The following is a 24,538-nucleotide window of genomic DNA, read 5'->3' as shown; positions in this document are numbered from 1 at the left end:
TCTTTTTGACACTTTTGTAAACAGCTGACGTCCACTAGGTTTATTCCAATTGGGCCTATTTAAAGTCCGAGACAACATTTGTTTATTCCAATTTGTATGTTCTGCAAAACTAAGTTTGCTAAAAACTTAGCGTGCTTTTTAGCTATACTGTTGAAACTAGGTAAGTAGATGTATTTTGTGAACCGCATTAAGACATTATTAGAAATAATAAAAAGCTGTTTCCTCATCAGCCATACAGTTTTGACAGTTCCAACTCCTTGCCAGACCAGACATTTTTAGGATAGCTGACAAAGCCAAGAAAACTTGTCTTCATGATGCACCAAAATTATACATAATAATATATTGGGAGCATACGATGACAAACTTGCGGCTATTATAAAAATGATTTAGGTCTGGCGTTCACCAGCTCTTAGTCTATTCCTTTTCGACATAGGTTTGATACGGGAATCGAAAGATAATAACCTTCAGCAGTAGCATTTGCAGATCCACCGTCGGACGTTGCAGAAGCATCACCTGTAAAAAAAAATAAACGGTTTTTATTACATTATGATTGTAAAATTACTAACAACAAATACAGGATTTCCCAAAAACAATGGATAACCTTGTAAGTATCGATAAGCATAAATAATACATAATATAAAAAAAATACTAGGTAGTAAAAATGTCACAGGTTTGATATGTTTAAGTTCCTTTGTATTTTTTATCTTCTTTTTTATTTTTCCAATATTTTGGAACTAGTTACGGAGGCACTTATTGGCCCGCTGAAAATTGGAACTCTGAGATATTTTCAGAAATTTCGTGAGTGAAATCGTGCATGTTTATGAGAAATAGTGCTTTAGGAACGTGGTGATTGGTTCAGTGATTGATTTATTGTACAAACCAGTGAACTAATCCTGACTGATACACAAATTATATTATACAGCGCCAGTGTCATTCAAAATCGGTTTCGTTTGACAGCTTATGGTTGTTGGTCTATTCCGAAAGAATATTAACTATGTTCGACATCGCGGTGCATCAGTTCGATTGGGGAATCAAAGGAGAAATTACCTTCTGCAGCAGCATTTGCAGATCCACCATCGGAGCTTGAGGAAGCGTCGGCTGTAATAAAGTCAGATGTGTTGTAATGTATTTCTGTTGCACGTGATAATCTAAGGCTGAGTTGCACCACCTAATTATTACCGTAACTTTAACGAAAACCGGTGCTTTTTGTATGGAGTAGGCAGGTTTTTGCCGTTTGTCAAAGTTAAAGTAAGATGGTGAAATAAAGTAACATTGATATTATTATTATTATAATGATGCCAAGAAATGCATCATTGGGAGAAAATTATTTACCTTCAACAGTAGCATTTGCAGATCCACCGTCTGAGCTTGAAGAAGCTTCACCTGTACAAAAACATTGCTTTTGCATCGAGATTGCAAAAAAATATAAAATCAAATATTTCTTCTAGACTAAGAGCTAGTGAACGCCAGACAGATGCCTTTTATTCTTCATTCAGAAAACCACAGCTCTTTATAATAATAATACAAACAGTTTTTTTTTTGTTATAACAGCCAATAATGGATTCTATACATTATCATTATTATAATGTCGTAAAAGAAACGTTGTACCAAAAAAGCTGATTTTTATGTTTAGTATTTGGGCAGTGATTAGAAGTTGTTTCCGCATCAGCCAGACAGTTTTGACAGTTCCATCTCCTTGCCAGACCATAATATTTTTAGGATAGCTGACAAAGCCAAGAAAACTTGTCTTCATGATGCATCAAAAGTATACATTTATATTCGGAGCATTCGATGACAAAGTTAAACTTGCAGCTATTATAAAAGTGATAGGGGCCTGGCGTTCACCAGCTCTTAGTCTATTCCTTTTAGACATCGGTTTGATACGGGAATCGAAAGATAATAACCTTCAGCAGTAGCATTTGCAGATCCACCGTCGGACGTTGCGGAAGCATCACCTGTAAAAATAAAATAAACGGTTTTTATTACATTATGATTGTAAAATTACTAAAAACAAATACAGGATTTCCCAAAAACAACGGATAACCTTAAAAGTATCGATAAGCCTATATAACACATAGTATAAAAAAATTACTAGGTAGTAAAAATGTCACAGGGTTCCATATGTTTAAGTTCCTTTGTATTTTATATCTTCTTTTTCATTTTTTCAATATTTTGGAACTAGTTACAGAGGCACTTATTGGCCCGCTGAAAATTGGAACTCTGAGATATTTTCAGAAATTTCGTGAGTGAAATCGTGCATGTTTATGAGAAATAGTGCTTAAGGAACGTGGTGATTGGTTCAGTGATTGATTTATTGTACAAACCAGTGAACTAATCCTGACTGATACACAAATTATATTATACAGCGCCAGTGTCATTCAAAATCGGTTTCGTTTGACAGCTTATGGTTGTTGGTCTATTCCGAAAGAATATTATCTATGTTCGACATCGCGATGCATCAGTTCGATTGGGGAATCAAAGGAGAAATTACCTTCTGCAGCAGCATTTGCAGATCCACCATCGGAGCTTGAGGAAGCGTCGGCTGTAATAAATTATGATGTGTTGTAATGTATTTTGTAGTATGTGTACGCGCCACCCTCACACTAACATAAATTAAGGCTTTATATTTGGTGTTGCTGCGTAAACTGAGACACATTATACTCGCATCGTACAGTATTAAACTACTTTCATTGACAACTCCCTGTCCTCACATTACATGGCGACCCTGCCAGTTCTGCCTTAGGGCAGTGCTTTGCAATAAAATAACAAGTGAAAATTTTAATTGGTGTTTATTTAAATGAACTAAAATGAAGTAAAATCAAGGAAGATTCGGAATAAGAAGTGCATTTGAAGAAAAAGTGAAGGAACTTCAGAGAAATAAAGAAGATATCATGTGTCAGAAGACAAAAGATAATTAAAATGAAAACGGAAATGGAAATGCTGGCTGCCGGGCGTAGATGGTGCCAGATGGAGGTTTGGTGATGTGCTGGGCGCTGGGAGATGTCGGAGTCAGATGTTGGTTAATTGCTGGCTGCCGGGAGAGTTCGAGTCCGGATGCCGATGCCGCCGGGTGATGAAGCTCGCGTTAAGGAGATGAAATGATTAGCAAGTACTAAATTACGTATTTCTTAAAAACATTTTAAATACTTAAATAACTAATTTTGTAATTCACATGAGGCCACTGTGTAATTTGTGTATTTTTTAGAAAATAAGAATTTAACGTAGAAGGGTCAAATTAAGTAAGTAATTTTGAAGTCTGAATAATGTCCAAAATTATAACATTATTAACACATTTTTAAATATTTGATATTAATTTGCAGTTTACTTCATCAAATATAAATTTCAATACTTTTAAAAGAAATTGGTTAAAGATTTATCTATTAATTTGTTCATTGTAATTAATTTTGTTTGCTTAATTAAAATAGTTTTATTTGCAAATTTAATATCACTATAATAAATTGGCATTTGAAATTTTTCATTTCACATATTTTTTAAATATTCGTTGTCAGTTTAATTTTCAGTGGTAACAATAAATATTGAGGTAGAATCTATAAAAATCAATTAAGTTTTAAATTTTAAAATGTGCTGTCTTGTGAATATTTTATTACCTAATTTTCTATTGCACATGATAATATAAGGCTGAGTTGCACCACCTAATTTTCATAACGATAACCGATGCTTTTTTTATAGTTTGACAGATTTTTGCCGTTTGTCAAAGTTAAAGTAAGATGGTGCAACTCAGATTTATTGATGTTATGGCATAAAGAAATGGCCAATTTAGTAGTTTAATGCTTTAATTTGTTTCCATAAAATGAATGGATATTCTAAGATGAATCCCCTGGCATTTTACACACACGTGGTACACAAATTTTATAAATTCTGCCACGACTTTGAGCCATCTCTCACGATCCCCGTTAGTCTTACTAATCATAATAAAAATAAATGCCAACAAATTAATACTGTTGCGTTCATAATAAATATGACTAGGTTACATTGATGAAGGTGTCTATTTGATGAAGGTGTCGAATGCATCGATTCTACTGGGAACTAAAAAAGAAAATACCTTCAGCAGCAGCATTAGCAGATTCTTCATCGCCTTCTTCTCCTCCTTCGCCTCCTTGGCCTCCATCGCCGCCATCTCCACCTTCGCCTCCATCTCCACCTTCTCCGCCGTCTCCTCCTTGGTTACCACTGCCTCCTTCGCCTCCATCTCCACCTTCTTCGCCGTCTCCTCCTTGGTCACCATTGCCTCCTTCGCCGTCTCCTCCTTGGTTACCACTGCCTCCTTCGCCTCCATCTCCACCTTCTCCGCCGTCTCCTCCTTGGTTACTATTGCCTCCTTCGCCTCCATCTCCACCTTCTCCGCCGTCTCCTCCTTGGTTACCATTGCCTCCTTCGCCTCCATCTCCACCTTCTCCGCCGTCTCCTCCTTGGTTACCATTGCCTCCTTCGCCTCCATCTCCACCTTCTCCGCCGTCTCCTCCTTGGTTACCACTGCCTCCTTCGCCTCCATCTCCACCTTCTTCGCCGTCTCCTCCTTGGTCACCATTGCCTCCTTCGCCTCCATCTCCACCTTCTCCGCCGTCTCCTCCTTGGTTACCATTGCCTCCTTCGCCTCCATCTCCACCTTCTCCACCATCTCCTTCCATAAAAGGAACACAATTTCTTTTATACCGCCCGCCACCGTTTTCTGAAAGGGAAAAAATATATCGAAAACCACAATGCTGAGTTAATTTCAAATAAATTTTCAGTTATTGTTCCTTGTTAGTAAAATTAAAAAACCTATGAAATGTGATGTTTCCTTCCTAGTAAAATGTTTGTTATACGTAATATACAAGGTATTATTACTACTACACACAGGATTGTTAATGGTCTACTATTACAAACAAATTATTATTAATTATTTTTTAAGTTTATTGGATCGTTTACGTCAGATTCATATTATTCAAGCAGATCACCTGATTTCGATCCCTTCTTCGAAGATCTGGATACTGCACTCGCTAAAAACAAACATAATTTGTTTTAATATAAAATAATTTATTATTACATAAACATTAAAGTTGAAATGATGATGCTTTATGTCTGATGAGTCATTAATAACACGATTTAGATAAAGTAGTAATAAATAAATAAATAAATAGTTTATTTCCAAACCATAACACTAATACAGCTTAAAATCTTAATCACGTTAATTAACAACTTCGTGTTAAAGCAAATAAAATTCTAATTATAAGGAATATCTTGTAACTAAGTGATAGAGAATAATTCCTTAAAGTTTAATAGAATAAAATTCAAAAAACGTAATCATTACTTCACATAGCTCATATAACATAGATATTTTGTTAATAAAGTTATTGTTTACATAATTAGTAATATTAATAATAGTCAATAATACTGGTATAAGCTATATTAAAATTATGTAATTGTTTGTTGTTCTGAATAAAATAAAATAAAATAAAAGTTGACTTACAATATGCTGTTGAATAACTACTGGACCGGCCGCGTCCAGAGCCAGTTTGGGATGTTGCACCAGCTGAAATAAAAAACAAACATAAAATCAAAATAACTGTTTCTGTCTGCCGTTCGGTGTAGTGGTTCGAAATGGACTGCTATCCCGAGAGGTCCCGGGTTCGATTCCCGGCCGGGCAGAAATTGAAATGATGAATTGTAATTTCTGTGAAGGATCTGGGTGTTACTTTAAGTAACCTGGGTGTTATTGTAATCTGGGTGTCATTTATGTATGTATTTAAAAATATTAGTAGTAGATCCGTTAAGCTAGCACCCAGAACACGAGCATATTAATTGCCTACTTTGGGGCTAAATGACGCTGTGTGAAATTGTCCAAAGATAATTATATTTAATAATAGATTTATTATTTATAGTTAGTAAGTATCTAGATTAAGTATATTTAGTCGGGTTTTTAGTATAAAAAAATATGTTTTTTTTTTACCAGCTGCAGCGCTTTCTGATTCACCGCCTGAGCCTGAAGTGCCTGCTGAAAGGTATTAAAATAATGTGTTTAAAAATAATGTAATTATGTTGTTGTCTAAACGATAAATTACAATTCAAATATATCATAAAAGACAATGCCGGAAATTGGCGTCTTTTTTTTCACGCGGCCATCGACCAAACCTTGTTTTTTTTATTACAAAATAGTGTAATAAACCAAACTTACTATGACATGCATACCTCTAAACTCAGTCTGAACTGAGTTACGAGCATTAGAAGTTTGATGATTTTACATACTAGATTTGCTTTATGCGCGCATGTTTTGTAAAAAATTGCAACAAAATATTGACATTGTATGTGTAAACAAACAATACTATCCATTAAAGGCTCCAGACATCAGTATGGAGCAGAATCAGCACAATAAAAAAATAGATTTCCATACAAAATCTGACATTGCCATTTAATACAAGTATTAATGGAAAGAAATAAAATTAATATTGATTTATTTATTTAAAATCGTTATCGCAAACACATTCATGATAAATATCGGTACAACAGGCGATCTTAATGCCATGTGCCACCTTTCAGCTAACCAATAATATTATAATGTAACATTAAATCTATCGTAGCAATTTTAAAAATATAGGAAAATTACCACCGGCAGCGGCTACGGCAGCACTCTCTGCCTCATTTTCTGAGCCTGATGCAGTGCTAGCTGTAAGATTAAATGGCATGGATATAATTTTACTTAACAAAAAATTAAATCCACCAGAGTTATTAAACTAAAAGAAAATTACCACCGGCAGCAGCTAAAGCAGCACTGTCTGATCCATCTTCTGAGCCTGAAGCAGCGCTGGCTGTAAGATTAAATGGAATAAAAAATCACGACAAAGTAAAATGTAACATAACATAATAATATATAAAAACAAAAAGTAACATGTAATAAAACAATATGAATTCATGAGAGTTACCAAAAATGAAACAACAAAAAGAACAACACATCATCACCGTTTTAGCCACAAGATGTCTGCATTCAACATCTTTTTGCTACCTTTATCATATTGTCGTCTACTCCAGAACGTTTCTGCCCTATCAACCAGCCTTATAAAGGAGCTTAAAGTTGCATAGTGTGATATGGAGAGGGCTATGCTTGGTGTTTCTTAACGATGTAATGAGATCAGAAATGAGGATAGCGGTAAATTAACTAAAGTCGCTGACATGGCCCGACGGATTAGCAAGCTGACGTGGCAATGGGCAGGGCACATGGCACGCAAATCCCAACTAATATTATAAATGCGAAAGTAACTCTGTCTGTCTGTCTGTCTGTCTGTCTGTCTGTCTGTCTGTCTGTCTGTCTGTTACGCTTTCCCGCTTAAACCTCACAACCGATTTTGATGAAATTTGGCATAGAGATAGTTTGAGTCCCGGGAAAGAACATAGGATAGTTTTTATCCCGGTTTTTGAAACAGGGACGCGCGCGATAAAGTTTTTCTGTGACAGACAAAATTCCACGCGGGCGAAGCCGCGGGCGGAAAGCTAGTATAACATAAACTCAATGTAACATTAAATCCATTGTCTTTATTATCATCATCATCTCAGCCATAGGACGTCCATTTCTGAACTAGACCTCTCCTAATGCTTTCCATGTTGCAACAAATCCATTGTAGTTTTTTTTAAATTAAAATAAAATTACCAGCAGCAATGGCCGCAGCAGCACTGTCTGTTCCATCTTCTGAGCCTGAAGCAGTGCTGGCTGTAAGATTACATGACATAAATATTATAATGTAACATAACAATATAAAGCCAATAGAGTTATTACAACTAAAAGAAATTTACCACCGGCAGCGGCTGCGGCAGCACTGTCTGATCCATCTTCTGTAGCAGTGCTAGCTGTAAGATTGAATGGCACAAATCACAACCAAGTAATGATAAAAGCCGCATTGTAACTGTTGGCAACTGGCATGCAGAGCAGCCGCCATACCATAGATAAATGCTATTGATTTTATAGTTTTGACACTCTGTTTTCTAGTTAGTTGTCACTTCTTGGCCTTTGTATTGAACGGTTCTGTTTTACACTGACTGACTCAATCATCACGAAATCTCAGAAACTACAAGTGCTAGGAATCTCAAATTTAGCATGGGGGGTTTCTTTTAGATCGTAGGTGCTCACTAGAATGGATTTTACGAAACTCCACCACCAGGAAGGTAAAACGAGATCCACGAATGCGAAGACGCGGGCGGCCGCTAGTTAAAAATAAAAGAAAATTACCACCGGCAGCAGCTACAGCAGCACTGTCTGATCCATCTTCTGAGCCTGAAGCAGCGCTGGCTGTAAGATGTAATGGCATAAAAAATCACAACAAAGTAACATGTAATAAAACTATATATGAATCCATCAGAGTTAACAAAAATGAAACAACAAAAAGAACATCATCAACACCGTTTCAGCCACAAAACGTCTGCATTCAGCATCTTTCTGCTACCTTTATACTATTATTGTAGTCTGCCCACCTTACAGGTCGACGTCCCATACTGCGCTTTCCGAGACGTGGCCTCTATTCCAGAACGTTTATGCCCTATCAACCGGCCTTATAAAGAAGCTCAAAGTTACACAGCGTGATATAGAGAGGGCTATATTTGGTGTTTCTTTACGAGGTTGGATCAGAAATTAGGATATCCGTAAATTACCTAAAGTCGCCGACATGGCCCGACGGATTAGCAACCTGAAGTGGCAATGGGCAGGGCACATATTACGTAAAAATAACATAAACTTAATGTATCATTAAACCAATTGTAGTTATTTTAAAATTAAAAGAAAATTACCAGCAGCAATAGCAGCAGCAGCACTCTCTGTTCCATCTTCTCCTTCACCTCCTTCTCCTCCTTCTCCTCCTTCTCCTCCTTCGCCTCCTTCGCCTCCTTCGCCTCCTTCGCCTCCTTCTCCTCCTTCACCTCCTTCGCCTCCTTCTCCTCCTTCACCTCCTTCCCCTCTTCTCCTCCTTCGCCTCCTTCGCCTCCTTCGCCTCCTTCTCCTCCTTCACCTCCTTCGCCTCCTTCTCCTCCTTCGCCTCCTTCGCCTCCTTCTCCTCCTTCACCTCCTTCGCCTCCTTCTCCTCCTTCGCCTCCTTCGCCTTCTTCGCCTCCATCGCCACCATCACCTCCATCGCCATCATCACCTCCATTGCCACCATCGCCTCCATCGCCTCCTTCGCCTCCATCGCCTCCTTCTCCACCATCTCCTCCTACTTTACCGTCGGAGCTTGATGAAGCTTTGGCTGTAACAATATTAGGTGTGTCTCAAATCAATACAATAAACGTCTCTATTGCGTTCAATAATTAAAAAATAGTTACATTGATGTGATGATGCACAGAAATGCATCTGTACTAAGGGAAATAAAGTACAGTACTCAGGAGGATTTGATGAGTGCTACTGACAACGCCACTCTTGTGGCGGAGTTTTGGGCTGACACTGTGTAGGTTTGTTGTCGACACGAAAAGAAGAAGAAGGGAAATAAAAGTTGTTTATTTACCTTCAGCACTAGCATCTGCGGATCCACCATCTGAGCTTGAAGATGCGTCGGCTGTAATAATGTTAGGTGTTTCTTAATATATTATTACTATTGCTAATTAGTAGTATTTAAAAAGTATTAAGTACATATTTATATCCGTCGTCTAGTACCCTTAGACTGGGTTGCAAAATTTTATATTAACTTTAACATACTTCAAAAATCTGTCAAACTCCATACAAAGACATTGGTTATCGTTATAGTTACCACTTAAGTGTGGTTCAACTTAACATTAGTACAGCTTTGCTTAGTTTGGGACTAGAGGTGGAGTGTAAAATGTCCAAGGATATTTATTTATTCAATTGATGTAAACAGAAAATGCATCAGTACTATGAGGGAGCTAAAAAAGAATTTACCTTCAGCAGAAGCATCTGAAGATCCGCCGTCTGAACTTGATGAAGCTTCAGCTGTAAGTAACAACGTTAAAAGAGTATTAATACAATTGCGATTGCGTACGTTCATTGATGTAAATACCATTGATGTAAGTAAAGATACAACAGACCAAGTGCAAGTCGGACTCGTGCACCAATGGTCCTGTACAAACTGTTAGATATTAATATTGGCTTCTTCTTTGCTCGGCCCATTCCCATTTTATTTGGGGTCGGTCCTCTTCATCATTCGTCTAAGATATAAATAGTGTAAAAAAGGTCTTTTCCATTTATGATGTTTAATCATACAAATAATAAAAATTTGTTAACCTTGTGTGAATGATGTTCTTTTATGCGATACCCCACATGACAACTCAATTCATACCAATGTATAGTTTTAAAATTTCTTGAAAAAATTAACCCACGAACGGGCGTTTGCTCTCACCATCTGAGCTACTTTGACATTGAGAGAACCCGTAGAAATTTTCAAGTGTAGATACACTTTTGTGGTCAGAGTTCACTTTTCAGCAATTCGATTTTTTTAAGTTATTTTATTTAGATCGAGAGGCAGGCGACTTTTAACGCCAGAAAATTTTAATGTTTTTTCACAGCTTGAGGGACGGAATGAGTATATCGTTTTAAATTTAATTCAACGCCTCCACGCGTTGCTTAGATAAAGGGTCTCAACAGACAGAAGGACAAAAAAGTAATCTTATAACGTTACCCTAAAAACTAAAAAAAAAACGGAAAAGGTTCTGTTAGGGAATTTAAAAAATACCTTCAGCAGTAGCATTTGCAGATCCACCGTCTGAGTTTGATGAAGCGTTGGCTGTAACAATTTTAGGTTCAAATTAAAATTCTTTATTTGCTTATAAATAGGGTACATAGGTACAAGTGATGTTGGTATTTTATCAATAGTGCAGTCATATTTAGCCAATGTCAGTTAGCCTGCAAATTACTATGCTAGATGCGTTTTAAGTTAACTTTTAATGCATTACGATTGCGTATAATGATATTTTATGATAATAATGTTATGACACAAACAAATGTATCGATTGTATTATAGAACTAAAATAAAAAATACCTTCAGCAGAAGCATTTGCAGATCCTCCATCGCTTTCATCTTCACCCTGTCCACCGTCTCCTCCATCGCCTCCGTCACCTCCTTCGCCTCCTTCGCCTCCATCTCCTCCTTGATCACCGTCGCCTCCATCGCTGCCTTCGCCTCCTTCGCCTCCATCTCCGCCATCTCCGCCATCTCCTCCTTGATCACTGTCGCCTCCTTCACCTCCTCGCCTCCTTCGCCTCCTTTGCCTCCATCTCCGCCATCTCCTCCTTGATCACCGTCGCCTCCATCGCCTCCTTCGCCTCCTTCGCCTCCTTCGCCTCCTTCGCCTCCATCTCCGCCATCTCCTCCTTGTTCACTGTCGCCTCCATCGCCGCCATCGCCTCCATCGCCTCCTTCGCCTCCATCTCCGCCATCTCCTCCTTGTTCACTGTCGCCTCCATCGCCGCCATCGCCTCCATCGCCTCCATCGCCTCCTTCGCCTCCGTCTCCTCCTTCTGCAAATATTTATGTAAATGCCTGAAGCTCAAAATTAAATAGGACTTCAATAATAAGTTTTAAATAAGTTTCTATTACTGGTCTACCGGCTCTAGTTTTTATGGTGTCTCGTTTTGTAATTCGAGACGAAAATTAAATAATAAAAGATCTCTATGGTCATTACGAGACTATTCTGGTAAACCAACAAAAGCATTATCTTTGCTTAACTTGAAGGATAAAAAGGAATATTTGGAATTTTTGCAATATAAATTCTGTGACAAAAAGTTTTTAATTTAATATTTAATTTTCTTACCAGATCCTGTGTCTCCACCGGAACCGCTAGACTGAGCATACGATCCGGCTGTAACAAAATTAATCGTAGCAAAATTAAGAAGTTTGTGTTTGACTGTCCTTTTTTGCATCTTTTGCAGGCTAACGGCTTCTTAATTACCTACATCATTGTCATTTAGGCTGTAGCTCTGTTTTGTGTTAATCAGTTTTTACTATTAAGGGCTGATTTTTCAATTCTTAGATATCTTTTATCTGAAGAATAATCTTTTCATTTTGACATATTTCCCATACTGAAACTGTCAATTTCCAAACTTATTATTCAGTTAAAAGTTATCTGACGATTGAAAAATCAGTCCTTAGTTCAATAACTTAATCGGTTGCTTCAAAAGGCTTAGGATACATAATATGGAAAACATGACACAGTAGCCTTAGCCCGCTTTAACGTTAACCTTCCTGCAGTTTACACAGCTGTCCCAAAAAGTAATGTCAAGCCCAAGTCCAGAGGTAGATCATCGACGAGGGCTACCCGAATCACCATCATGTATGTTCCGCGATTTTTGATAGTTTTCGAGTTATGATTATTTGATTCTGTGTTTAGTTTTTTGGTTACTATGGCGAGAATAGGTAGCAAGCCTGATTTGGATGAATACTAGGTATAGCTGATTCAGAAGTATTTCCATTTATAACACGAATGTAAACTAAAAACGTTAAAAATCCTGTATGTTGTAAAAAAATCATTACTTGGAAACTATCAAAAGTTGCGGTGATTGGGGTAGCTCTTGTGATGTTCTACCTCTGAGCTTGACACAGTTTTTTAGGAAATTCTGTATTTAATTTAACTTAATTTTTTTACCGTAACTGCCAGAATAGCTTCCAGAATCATCAGTGACAGAAGATGCTCCAGCTGCAAAAAAATCCGAATATTGAGATGAACAGAGGTACTTTGTCCGAAATAAATAATAAATTGTCCAAGTACACCATTGTTTTTAAAAGCTGTAACGTTATCGTTGTGATAATATAAGTTAGCATTGTAATTCTTTACCATAACTGTCTGAGTTGCTATCAGAACCATCAGTGGCAGCAGATGCTCCAGCTGCAAATGAATCGGAATATTGAGATGAACAGAAGTACTTTGTTCGAAACAAATAATAGTGTCCAAGTACACGATTGTTTTTAAAAGCTGTAACGTTATCGTTGTGATAATATAAGTTAGCTTACCATAACTGTCTGAATTGGTATCAGAACCATCAGTGGCAGCAGATGCTCCAGCTGCAAAAGAATCGGGATATTGAGATGAACAAAAGTACTTTGTCCGAAACAAATAATAAAGTGTCCAAGCACACGATTGTTTTTAAAAGCTGTAACGTTATCGTTGTGATAATATAACTTAGCATTTTAATTCTTTACCATAACTGATTGTATTGCTATCCGAACCATCATTGGCAGCAGATGCTCCAGCTGCAAAATAATCGGAATATTGAGATGAACAGAAGTACTTTGTCCGAAACAAATAATAAAGTGTCTTAGTACACGATTGTTTTTAAAAGATGTAACGTTATCGTTGTGATAATACAAGTTAGTTTACCATAACTGTCTGAATTGGTATCAGAACCATCAGTGGCAGCAGATGCTCCAGCTGCAAAATAATCGGAATATTGAGATGAACAGAAGTACCTGCTTTGTTAGAAACATATTATTATAATAAAGTGTCCAAGTACACCATTGTTTTTAAAAGCTGTAACGTTATCGTCGTGATAATATAAGTTAGCATTTTAATTCTTTACCATAACTGATTGAATTGCTATCAGAACCATCATTGGCAGCAGATGCTCCAGCTGCAAAATAATCGGAATATTGAGATGAACAGAAGTACCTGCTTTGTTAGAAACATATTATTATAATAAAGTGTCCAAGTACACGATTGTTTTTAAAAGCTGTAACGATATCGTTGTGATAATATAAGTTAGCATTATAATTCTTTACCATAACTGTCTGAGTTGCTATCAGAACCATCAGTGGCAGCAGATGCTCCAGCTGCAAAAGAATCGGGATATTGAGATGAACAGAAGTACTTTGTTCGAAACAAATAATAGTGTCCAAGTACTGGTTGTTTTTACAAGCTGTAACGTTATCGTTGTGATAATATAAGTTAGCTTACCATAACTGTCTGAATTGGTATCAGAACCATCAGTGGCAGCAGATGCTCCAGCTGCAAAAGAAAATGAATATTGAGATGAAGTACTTTGTCCGAAACTATTAATAAAGTGTCCAAGCACACGATTGTTTTTAAAAGCTGTAACGTTATCGTTGTGATAATTTAAGTAAGTTTACCATAACTGTCTGAATTGGTATCAGAACCATCAGTGGCAGCAGATGCTCCAGCTGCAAAAGAATCGGAATATTGAGATGAACAGAAGTACTTTGTTCGAAACAAATAATAAAGTGTCCAAGCACACGATTGTTTTTAAAAGCTGTAACGTTATCGTTGTGATAATATAACTTAGCATTTTAATTCTTTACCATAACTGATTGTATTGCTATCCGAACCATCATTGGCAGCAGATGCTCCAGCTGCAAAATAATCGGAATATTGAGATGAACAGAAGTACTTTGTTCGAAACATATAATAAGGTGTAAAGGTACATGATTGTTTTTAAAAGCTGCAACATTATCGTTGTGATATTATAATATAAGTAAGTTTACCATAACTGTCTGAATTGGTATCAGAACCATCAGTGGCAGCAGATGCTCCAGCTGCAAAAGAATAGAAATATTGAGATGAAGTACTTTGTCCAAAACTATTAATAAACTGTCCAAGTACACGATTGTTTTTAAAAGCTGTAACGTTATCGTCGTGATAATATAAGTTAGCATTTTAATTCTTTACCATAACTGATTGTATTGCTATCCGAACCATCATTGGTAGCAGATGCTCCAGCTGCAAATAATCGGAATATTGAGATGAAAAGAAGTACTTTGTCCGAAACATAATAATAAAGTGTCTAAGTACACGATTGTTTTTAAAAGCTGTAACGTTATCGTTGTGATAATACAGGTTAGCTTACCATAACTGTCTGAATTGGTATCAGAACCATCAGTGGCAGCAGATGCTCCAGCTGCAAAAGAATTGGAATATTGAGATGAAGTACTTTGTCCGAAACAAATAAAAAAGTGTCCAAGTACACCATTGTTTTTAAAAGCTGCAACGTTATCGTTGTGATAATATAAGTAAGTTTACCATAACTGTCTGAATTGGTATCAGAACCATCAGTGGCAGCAGATGCTCCAGCTGCAAAAGAATCGGAATATTGAGATGAACACGAGTACTTTGTCCGAAACGAATAATAAAGTGTCCAAGCACAAGATTGTTTTTAAAAGCTGTAACGTTATCGTCTTGATAATATAACTTAGCATTTTAATTCTTTACCATAACTGATTGTATTGCTATCCGAACCATCATTGGCAGCAGATGCTCCAGCTGCAAAAGAATCGGAATTTTGATATTCGGAATATCGGAACAAATAATGGTGTCCAAGTACACGATTGTTTTTAAAAGCGGTAACGTTTTCGTTCTGATAATATAAGTAAGCATTCAAATTCTTAACCATAACTGTCTGATATGCTATCAGAACCATCAGTGGCAGCAGATGCTCCAGCTGCAAAAGAATCCGAATTTTGATTTTCGGAATATCGGAACAAATAATGGTGTCCAAGTACACGATTGTTTTTAAAAGCTGTAACATTATCGTTGTGATATAGGAACTTACCAGAAATAAAGCTTGATTCAAATGATTCAGGCTTTGTCGAAAATGTTTATTATCATGTAGTTTACCCTGTAAACGCCTAATAACTAGCAAAGCATTCAGCATCATTGAAACTTCTGTCTCTTTCCCTTAATCGATAATCAATCAATTAAAATTTTCCATAACGGATGGGCCTTGTCGTGAAGAAAAAGAAACAGAAGTCTTTTTTTATCTATGAACCTGAAATTTTAGCGAGTTGTTTCGTTTACTTCAGGGTAAACTTCATGGTGATAAATCTAAGGCAGGATAATAATGAAATAATATTAACTTACCATCACTCACTGTTGTGCTTCCATCGCCGTCACCGTATGCATAGGATCCAGCTATAATCAAGTTTAATGAGTAGTTTTGTCTTATTATTTTAACTTAATGTTAGATTTTACTGCTTAATTATAACTAGGACTGAGTTATTAAATATTTGTTTTAGCACCAAGAGTCAGCTTCGTCGTTTTAAAGTAAGTAGCTACCATAGATGCCGCTAAAAATAGCTACAATTTAATGTAATATTAAGATGTAGGTTCCACATCAAAAGTTAAGATACTTGAAGTCAATATTTCAGTATTCAATATAGTCATTTCTTTTTAAGATTTATCGCTACTGTTATAATGTGTATTGATTTACCATAACTTCCTGAATTGGTTCCAGAACCATCAGCGTCAGAAGATGCTCCAGCTGCAAAAAAAAATAGATATTGATTTATCAGTAATCTTCTGAAGTCAGTAATATTTTAAACAAATATTGTAGTGTCCATTTACTCCATTATATTTAAATGATTTAACGTTTTGTTGTTGAGTAGTTATATTATTCCTTACCGTAACTTCCTGTATTACTTCCAGAACCATCAGTGGCTGCGGACGATCCAGCTGCAAAAGAATTGTGATATTGATATCAGTAATAATTTGAAAAAACCAATATTATAGTCTTCATTTACGCCATTTTATTTAAAGTATTTAACGTTTTGTTGTAACATTAAGTCCTTTAATTTCTGACCATAACTATCTGAAATAGTTCCAGAACCATCAGTGTCGGCAGATGCTCCAGCTGCAATAGAATTGTAGTGTTAAGAACAAATTTACCTCATCTGCAAGAAAAAGCTCGGTTTCATTAAAATCATTAACGTTATTGTTAAAGTTGTTAATACGTATTTATTTACCATAACTGTCTGAACTGGTTCCAGAATCATCATTAGCTGCATATGATCCAGCTGCAATATAAACACTTCAAGTGTTTAAAAAAAATCTTATCTGAGAGAAATAAGTAGCGAAATACTTAAAGCAATAACTAAGTTGTTACAGTCGTTATTTATTTACCGTAACTGTCTGTATTGGTTCCAGAACCATCAGAGCCAGCAGCTGATCCAGCTGAAACATAATTTTAATATTGAGATGTAGGTAAGCATGTATTATGGATGTCGTTAAAAGTTTTTGTCGTTCAAATGAACGAAACGAAAGAAAAATGTCTTGTATTTATTATTTTATCTTAAATACCGTTTATAAAAATTTGTGTAAGTAATATAATTTCTTTACCATAACTTCCCGTATTGCTTCTAGGGCCATTTGCGACAGAAGACGCTCCAGCTGCAATTTAATAACATCTTTATTTTTCAAATAAACAAAATACTGCTCCTAAAATAAAGTTGCAGTAAGAAGTATTCTTATGTGCTGTTATAACCCAGTAACCTATTATTATTTGGTTTTTCTATTCATATTTTGTACGATTGTTTACCTGATGATCCAGTTTTTCCATTTTGTGAACTGGCTGAAAATCAAAAATTTTGGAGCTTAATTAAAATAAAGTAATAAAAATATCATCATCCTCATCATCATCATCATTTCAGCCACAGGAAAAAAAATATAATTGTTTTCAATTTATTTGCTTTATTTTTATGTAAGTAGTGCGTAATTGCAGTAATAAGTTATTAATGCAATTACTAATAATATACTAATAATATTACTAATAACAAACTTTTTAGTATTCGGTGTTATAATCTGTGCCCGAATATTGAAAAAAAAAGAAGCCATCTTTGAAGTTGCAGCAATGTGTGGCACAACAGTGGGCTGAGTGTTCATATCAGCGCTCACTAGTTTTAAAAAATGTATGAACATTTTAGTTTTTGAACGTTTCCCGCTAGGGGCGCTGTACAATCCGTCGTACATTTAATGTCATTTTTTAAAGCACTCACTAGTGAGCGCGTTTGATGAAAACTCACACTCAGCCCTCAGGTAAACTCTGTTAGCATTCTATAGTTATAAAAGGTGTCTTTGGGCAATAAAAATTAAGTTTCATGTTTTGTTTACTAACTACATAATACATATTATGTAAGTATAGTTTTTAAATATGTAAACCTAATACTTAGACATTATTTACTATTTTTAGTGACTGGTCATAATTACCGTATCCATAAGAGCTGGAGTAGGATCTCGTTAATGATGGGTGATAATATTGACGCGGAACACCTGTAATTAATTAATTAGTATTTTCATTATTTTTTATTTAGTCGACTAATTAACGGGAATGAACCATGTTTTCATGTGAAGAGTAACATATTCATCACTAGCTTTTGCCCGCTGCTTCACTTAGGTGAATTTCGTTCTCGGATATGTCATCCCCATTTTAAAAACCGGGATATTATTATCCTATGTAACAGGTAACAGACAGAGTTACTTTGTGATTATATTATGGAGGGATTTCATCAACCTTAGGAAGAGTGCAGATACCCCTCGTCCCTAAATATCCTCGTAGTAAGGAAAATCTTTTCAGGTGGGGATTCTTGGATGGCTCAACCTTGGAGTGCAGGTGCGATTTTGTTCACATGATGTCATGCACTGAGTGCCCGAGCAACTGCACGCAGGAGAATTTAATGAATGCTGCTGACAACACCACTCTTGTAGCGGAGTTTTGGGCTGACACTGTGTAGGTTGCTTGTCGACACGATAAGAAGAAGATCCTCATAGGGGAATAGTTTTACCTAATTTCAAATTAATTAGTTGCCAAACAGCAAATGTTCATAAATTGTAGTTAAACACTACTTACCGAATCGGTTAGGGTTGCCTGCAAAAAGAATTTAATTACTTAGAATTTTATAAAAAAAATGTAAAGCTCAAATTGAACGGGAAATTATGCTGTTGAGGAGTAAAGTATTTTTTTTTTAAAGATTATTAGTAATTTTTGTACTGTAAATATAATGCTTGTGTTACAAGTGGGCTGACCACAATAGTCGAGCGGCGGCGGGATTCGAACTTGCGTTCCTCAGATTTCGAATCTGCTAGTTCGACCCTTCACCGCTCGGCTATCGTGGCTTCATAAAGTATTACTAAAGTTACTTAAATGATTAAATAACCAAAAACTGTACTTACCATAGTAGTAGTTTGGGGTTACTAGTCCTAAATGTAGGGCTAATAGAAATGATAATATTGCCAATCTGATCTCCATTGTATATGCAGGAGTCATGCGACTGACGATTCGGTCTTGGCTAGCAACTTTTATATGAAAAAAAGCAATTAATATTTTATTAACTTACTAGATCCTGTCCCGGTTTTGCCTGCCCATATTACGGCCTTCACAGTCAAAATCAAGTAAAAATATTGCCGTAAAATTCAATTTATTCTGAAATGAACTTTTTTTTACATAATTATCCCTAATTTAGATTATATTTTTGGGACAAAATTTAACTCCTCTAACTTATTTTGTCAAAACTGGCTTAGATAGACAGACAAAATTTACTATCGGATGTAATATTAGTAATAATAATGTGATCGTGACGGATTAATTAATGCATTTTATAACTAAATCATGAAGCTCGTGATAACGTGACAATTTAATGTTTAAAATAAAAAAGAAATAAAAAAAGAAAAATCCTGACTTTCTCTAAAAGCAGAGTCTTCCAGAAACGATTCGTCTCTTTTACGAAATATGAATATGTCATTTATTCTGGGAACATGTTATAATGTGGCTGTCCGTTATCAAACGGAGCCAATGATATCAAAAACCTAGTACTCCTATCTCTTTGATGAATCAAGTATCAAAAAAGTAAGTTCCTATAATTCATATTGTAATAAGGAATCCATTTATTTGATAAGGAAATCAAATTCTTCAATATAATATTGTCGAATGCGATTCAAATATCATAATTAACGTTTTAAGTAACAAAATCATAATATAATGATTATTCCTTGATAAACATAACAAAAGTGCTTATCTCCACATATCATTTTATGATCGACGAATTTCAATAACCGTCCTTACAATGCAATACTTTGGAGTCATAGCAGAGATTTGACTGTAATAACAATTCGGTCGGAAACAGCGCGGTGTGGATTCAGTCACAATACAATTGGATACAGAAAGATCCCTGTAAATACTTACGCCCTTACTAATAAAAGTTACACACTCGTTGAACAGTGTTTTAAAGTGAAGTTTAGCATGGAAATGTCACTTTAAAACAGTGTTCAACAAGGGTGTAACTTTTTATTAGTAAGGGGGATAAAGTGGGGACGCATCAACTGAAGGTTATTAGGTTATTTGTACGATTCTTCTTCCATCGTGAGAGTAGTACGTCAAATTGACCTGGTGTCAGACCCTGGTAAGTTATATTTATTGTGAACCGCCATAATTCTATCAAATTGACAGCTTAGTGCGCCCTCTGAAGCAGAGAAAATCCTATTTCTTTTTCAGGCCATAAGTTATTTCAAGTCTGCTATGTCCTAACCAAACGAAATTGGAATGATCTGGAAACAAAATGGTTTTACTGCTGACCTCACCGGGTTTAAGTACTGGGTAAGACAGAACCTCCAAGTCCAGTCTCATTATCTTAGGCTTAGGCTGGGTTGCACCATCTTATCAACCGACTTCAAAAAAAGGAGGAGGTTCTCAATTCGACCCGTATGTTTTTTTTTTTTTTCTATGTTTGTTACGCGATAACTCCGCCAATTATGAACCGATTTGAACAAATCTTTTTTCGGCGTATAGGTAATACCTCAAGGGTGGTCCCATTTAAATTTAATAATAAAAAAAACAACCCCCAAGGGTGGAAAATTGGGGATGAACTTTTTTATACGCAATATCTCCGCCGATTATAAACCAATTAGAACGATTACTTTTTTGTTGAATAGGTATTATCAAAAGGGTGGTTTCATGCGAATTTGAAGAAAATATTTCACCCCCAAGGGTGGAAAATTGGGGATGAACTTTTTTATAATATACATTAAGAATATGGTCTCAATGTACTGCCTACCTTCAGTGGTAACATCAAGGTAATAATTAGTCAACTAAAAAGCAAGAAATAAGTTAAATTTTATAAAAAAAAAATAAAACCGACTCCAAAAAACCTACACTAAAAAGCAGAATAATAATTACTAATTACCTACTTATTTATTAGGACGAATTATTAATATTTATGTAGGTATACCATGATTGATACTTTTGGAGTCGGTGCAGGCAAACTTTACATGTTTCATAATCTTGGCACCGACTCCAGAAGTATCAATCATGGTATACCTACATAAATATTAATAATTCTTCCTAATAAATAAGTAGGTAATTAGTAATTATTATTCTGCTTTTTAGTGTAGGTTTTTTGGAGTCGGTTTTACCTTATCGAACGTCAAAAATCTGTCTAACTCCATACATGAAACATCGGTTATCGTTATAGTTACCGTCACAGTTAGGTGGTGAAACTCAGCCTTAATATTCTTGTCAAATTCCTTAAGTGGTTGAGAATTCCGGGTAAAGCTCGCTTCCACCTTTTGCCTGATCATCACTACGGAACAGGAGTGATACAGGCAAATAGCTTCTCCGTTGTAGTTAAGGAAACTTCGCGAGTTGAATATCAAGTAAGTTATGAGCCCCATAATGATCACTGGGGCCATTTACCCCTTGAGAAACCCTGAGATTGAGGATCTTCCCTATCTACAGGTCCTACTGAACCACCTTGCATAGATGTAGTCATCTTGGCTTTATAGCCCCAGTTCAATATCGTCCCATTGACACTACGCGGTTATTGCAGCGGTAGATGCCATAATTTCGGTTATTTCTTCATTCAGCGCGAAATTTTCTCGTATATTTCGCAGATGTGTTTCGTATTGTTTGTTATCAGTACGATTTTTGGGTAATTGACAATGAATAAGTAGATAATCGTACGCAGAGATTTAGTTCTGTACTAGATCTACAATGTTTATTTCTGTAAATGTTGTCGGGAAGAATAAAATTTAACACTTTTGGTGTATCATTATAATTTATTGTGAATAAGCAGTGCGAAGTAGATTGAAGAATTGATACGACATGCTGCAAACCTGAAACAAAATAATACATTTTAGAGAGGTATTCTATAGATATGATAGTAAATTAACTCGTGGAACAAGTACCTAAATTATGTAGTTTTCAGTCAAAACTTAACCAAAACTGAAACGTTGAAAGAAAAAGATACGCACACCACTGAAACTGTTAAGGTTCATAGCTATGTAGCCCTTAGCGGTATACTTAAAAGGTCTTTGTGTCCTCGTCATGATAATCAGAAGGGCCATCTTCGTCTCAGTATTGGCGTACGGCCAGTCCGCCGAGTATATGGCATCGGTTAGGCAATCACTCTGTAAAGATTAGCTTTGGTAAACAGTCAAACCGTAATACTGAACAAAAAAAAAATGAAGTCGAACACGAAAAATTCCACTTTCGATGTGGCTTGGTAAAGTAAAACAGTTTAACTTTTGCTTAAAATAAAATTACACTCGTATTCACAAACAATGCTTGCTTAAGTGAAGTAGCAAATCGAAGGCACAGCATTGAATAGAGCTCTGTGATTGGTTCGTATCTCAGCCTGTACATGCACGCGCTGTGAGACGTCATAGTAATGTGTGTGAATACGGGCGAAAATCACTTTGTAAAAGTATATTATGAAGTGTTTAAATTCCCTAAATGTTTTGTAGTGCCTCATATTTTGAGGTACTGTATATTTATGTATAAGGTAGGATAGTAAATAAATCAACTTAAAAATTTTGTGTTTTAAACTTTAAAACAACTTACATCATCGGTTAGGATTTGCCCAATCATACAGTAAAAAAATACTTCAATAAGTAAAGAACAAAACATGAAAAAGTATCGCAATGACTTGTACATGTTGTCCACGACCTGTAAAATAAAATATTTATTAAAACTATGATAGCTCATGATGTAGGAAAGATCACTTTATTAAGCCTAGGTTTACAATAAAGTGAAACATTAAATTTTTAGCTACTTTGAAATCAGCGCTGGATGCAGGACGCTACCAACCGGGCAACATGGAAAGCATCGGCGGAGGCCTATGTTCAGCAGTGGACGCCCTATGGCTGAGATGATGATGATGATGATTGGAATCGTCGATTGAGTAATGGAATATAATGTTTGTTTGTTTGACGTGACTTACCGTAGAAGAGAAGATAGTAAGAGTTAGAAAGACAGACCCAAAGAGGTAGTTAGCAAGTGTCACATCACCTTGAACTATGTCAAACTCTGATACGATCCTGAAAATACGATAATAAGTTAGAAATGTAATAAACTAACGAAAAGTTTACATTAAACTTGGCTTATAATCAACCGATTTGACAAAGAACTACCTAAACTACTAAATAACTTACTGAGCGAGTAATTGATGACGTATAATTATAGTTTTCAGCTTCCGTTTTATATTACCGTGAGTTTCTTGAAGTTTCGTCCGGTTCGCTATATTGGTGATATCCTCAGACGTCACCAAGTTTTGGATACTACTGCCCAATATCTTCAGCTCCAAACAAATAAATAAGGTATACGAAGAATGAATCATATTCGTAAATGCGTACACGACAACAACGATCATTGTCATGAAGCTCTCCCATAGGTACACTGTATAGTACCAGTCCACCTTGTCGAATGGGTACCAACCATCGAACGGGTACAAATACTCGGTGTCGTCGCTCCCCAAAAATTCGCGCTCCAAATACATTATAATCCTTGGAAAAGAATCAACAAATATGACTAGAGGTATTGAGTAATAAATCAGAAATCTGGATATGAATTTTGTTTTAGTAGCGTATTGAGTGACAATATTTTGGTGTTCGACAGAGTCCGAAATCACATCCCACAGTTCGTCGCGGAAATGCTCAAAAATTTTCTTGTAAAGGTCCCGGTTGACATGAACTTTGGTGTACTTCAGGAGTGCCATTAGAACAACTGCTAGATTGGGTGCAACGTTGATTATCTCAATCCATTCCTTGACATCTGCCACCAGTAAAGCTGTCAAAAGTTGAGCAGCGGTTACGATCAACAGGAGACACACGAGCATGTAGCATACATAGACTCTTTTGGTCCTTCCAATGAAAGGGTAGAGAAACAATTTAGAGCCCAAAATACTCAAAAAATCCAACTCAATTTGGGTTAACTTTTTCAAGGCACAGTAAACTTTTTCAGGCATTTTTTATGAATTTCAGGAATTTACAAGCAGCCTGACTTCTAAGTCGACTGATCGAATTAAAGTGGAGTGAGCACTAATTTGAAACACACGTCATTATGAATGAGTAAGGGGTGTTCTGTGTTACATAGGTATATTCAATATAATAAGATGTATCCAGTACATATCGAAAGTTAGGGCTTAAATCACATATCGAAAGTTTAGATTTACAATTGTGTAAAAAATATTTATTGTGTAAAAAATCTTTAACCGACAAACTTACAGAAAGTCCAGGACTAGACTCTACCAATGTTCTGCTATGATGGTGCAAAATTTGTGTTTTACTTACTTTTTTCTAGCAGTTTAAACGTGTTAATAAATTTTTAATAGAAGAAAATAAAAGGTACAGGAACAGGTATTACTAAAATTCGTTGTCTTTTTGATACACTCGGTATAACAATAAGGTTGGCTTTGATTAAAGATTACCGTAGCTTCAATCCGCCCCATTGTTCTGTCCCATTACTACCACGAATTACACGTTCAATACCACTAGTTTGTCAATCAATTTGAAGTCTTTACTTAAGCCCGCTAATTTCACGTCAAATTCGACCTTATAGCATGCA

At 36.0% G+C, this 24,538-nt stretch overlaps 2 protein-coding genes across 2 annotated transcripts; both read right to left on the bottom strand.

Annotated features, from left to right (window-relative positions):
* Positions 1 to 414: 414 nt before the first annotated feature.
* Positions 415 to 21,467, bottom strand: LOC114357997 (keratin, type I cytoskeletal 9-like). The gene is made up of 33 exons (XM_028311847.1): positions 21,392 to 21,467; positions 16,831 to 16,881; positions 16,674 to 16,724; positions 16,511 to 16,561; positions 16,333 to 16,383; positions 16,142 to 16,192; positions 15,793 to 15,843; positions 14,956 to 15,006; positions 14,783 to 14,833; positions 14,421 to 14,471; positions 14,049 to 14,099; positions 13,876 to 13,926; positions 13,701 to 13,751; positions 13,303 to 13,353; positions 12,936 to 12,986; positions 12,760 to 12,810; positions 12,571 to 12,621; positions 11,740 to 11,787; positions 10,968 to 11,446; positions 10,843 to 10,846; positions 10,662 to 10,712; positions 9,872 to 9,922; positions 9,480 to 9,530; positions 8,773 to 9,224; positions 7,786 to 7,839; positions 7,643 to 7,702; positions 5,471 to 5,533; positions 4,064 to 4,690; positions 2,492 to 2,542; positions 1,905 to 1,955; positions 1,333 to 1,383; positions 1,048 to 1,098; positions 415 to 513 (listed from the first exon to the last, which is right to left on the bottom strand). Exons 1-33 carry the CDS (start codon positions 21,465 to 21,467, stop codon positions 415 to 417), a joined length of 3,135 nt encoding a protein of 1,044 aa, XP_028167648.1.
* A 271-nt stretch (positions 21,468 to 21,738) lies between these two features.
* Positions 21,739 to 23,958, bottom strand: LOC114357996 (putative odorant receptor 92a). Its single transcript, XM_028311846.1, has 5 exons — positions 23,128 to 23,958; positions 22,917 to 23,013; positions 22,538 to 22,642; positions 21,949 to 22,104; positions 21,739 to 21,810 (listed from the first exon to the last, which is right to left on the bottom strand). The coding sequence occupies exons 1-5, from the start codon at positions 23,937 to 23,939 to the stop codon at positions 21,754 to 21,756; spliced, it is 1,227 nt and encodes a 408-aa protein (XP_028167647.1). The 5' UTR covers positions 23,940 to 23,958; the 3' UTR covers positions 21,739 to 21,753.
* Between the last annotated feature and the right edge of the window lie 580 nt (positions 23,959 to 24,538).

Source organism: Ostrinia furnacalis, unplaced genomic scaffold (assembly GCF_004193835.3).
Source record: "Ostrinia furnacalis isolate ACB-3 unplaced genomic scaffold, ASM419383v2 OfSCF3549, whole genome shotgun sequence".
Lineage (NCBI taxonomy): Eukaryota > Metazoa > Arthropoda > Insecta > Lepidoptera > Crambidae > Ostrinia > Ostrinia furnacalis.
This window is presented reverse-complemented; position numbering and strand designations above follow the sequence as displayed.

What these genes read in the sequence shown, in the direction of transcription:
- LOC114357997 (XM_028311847.1), bottom strand. Translation starts at nt 21,467, where the DNA reads ATGACTACATCTATGCAAGGTGGTTCAGTAGGACCTGTAGATAGGGAA. An exon ending in TACCAATTCAGACAGTTATG is followed by an intron (nt 14,472 to 14,782) that starts GTAAGCTAACCT and finishes ATTCTTTTGCAG; the next exon opens with CTGGAGCATCTGCTGCCACT. An exon ending in TACCAATTCAGACAGTTATG is followed by an intron (nt 13,927 to 14,048) that starts GTAAACTTACTT and finishes TTTCTTTTGCAG; the next exon opens with CTGGAGCATCTGCTGCCACT.
- LOC114357996 (XM_028311846.1), bottom strand. Translation starts at nt 23,939, where the DNA reads ATGCCTGAAAAAGTTTACTGTGCCTTGAAAAAGTTAACCCAAATTGAG. An exon ending in CGTCATCAATTACTCGCTCA is followed by an intron (nt 23,014 to 23,127) that starts GTAAGTTATTTA and finishes TCGTATTTTCAG; the next exon opens with GATCGTATCAGAGTTTGACA. An exon ending in GGCAAATCCTAACCGATGAT is followed by an intron (nt 22,105 to 22,537) that starts GTAAGTTGTTTT and finishes TAATCTTTACAG; the next exon opens with AGTGATTGCCTAACCGATGC.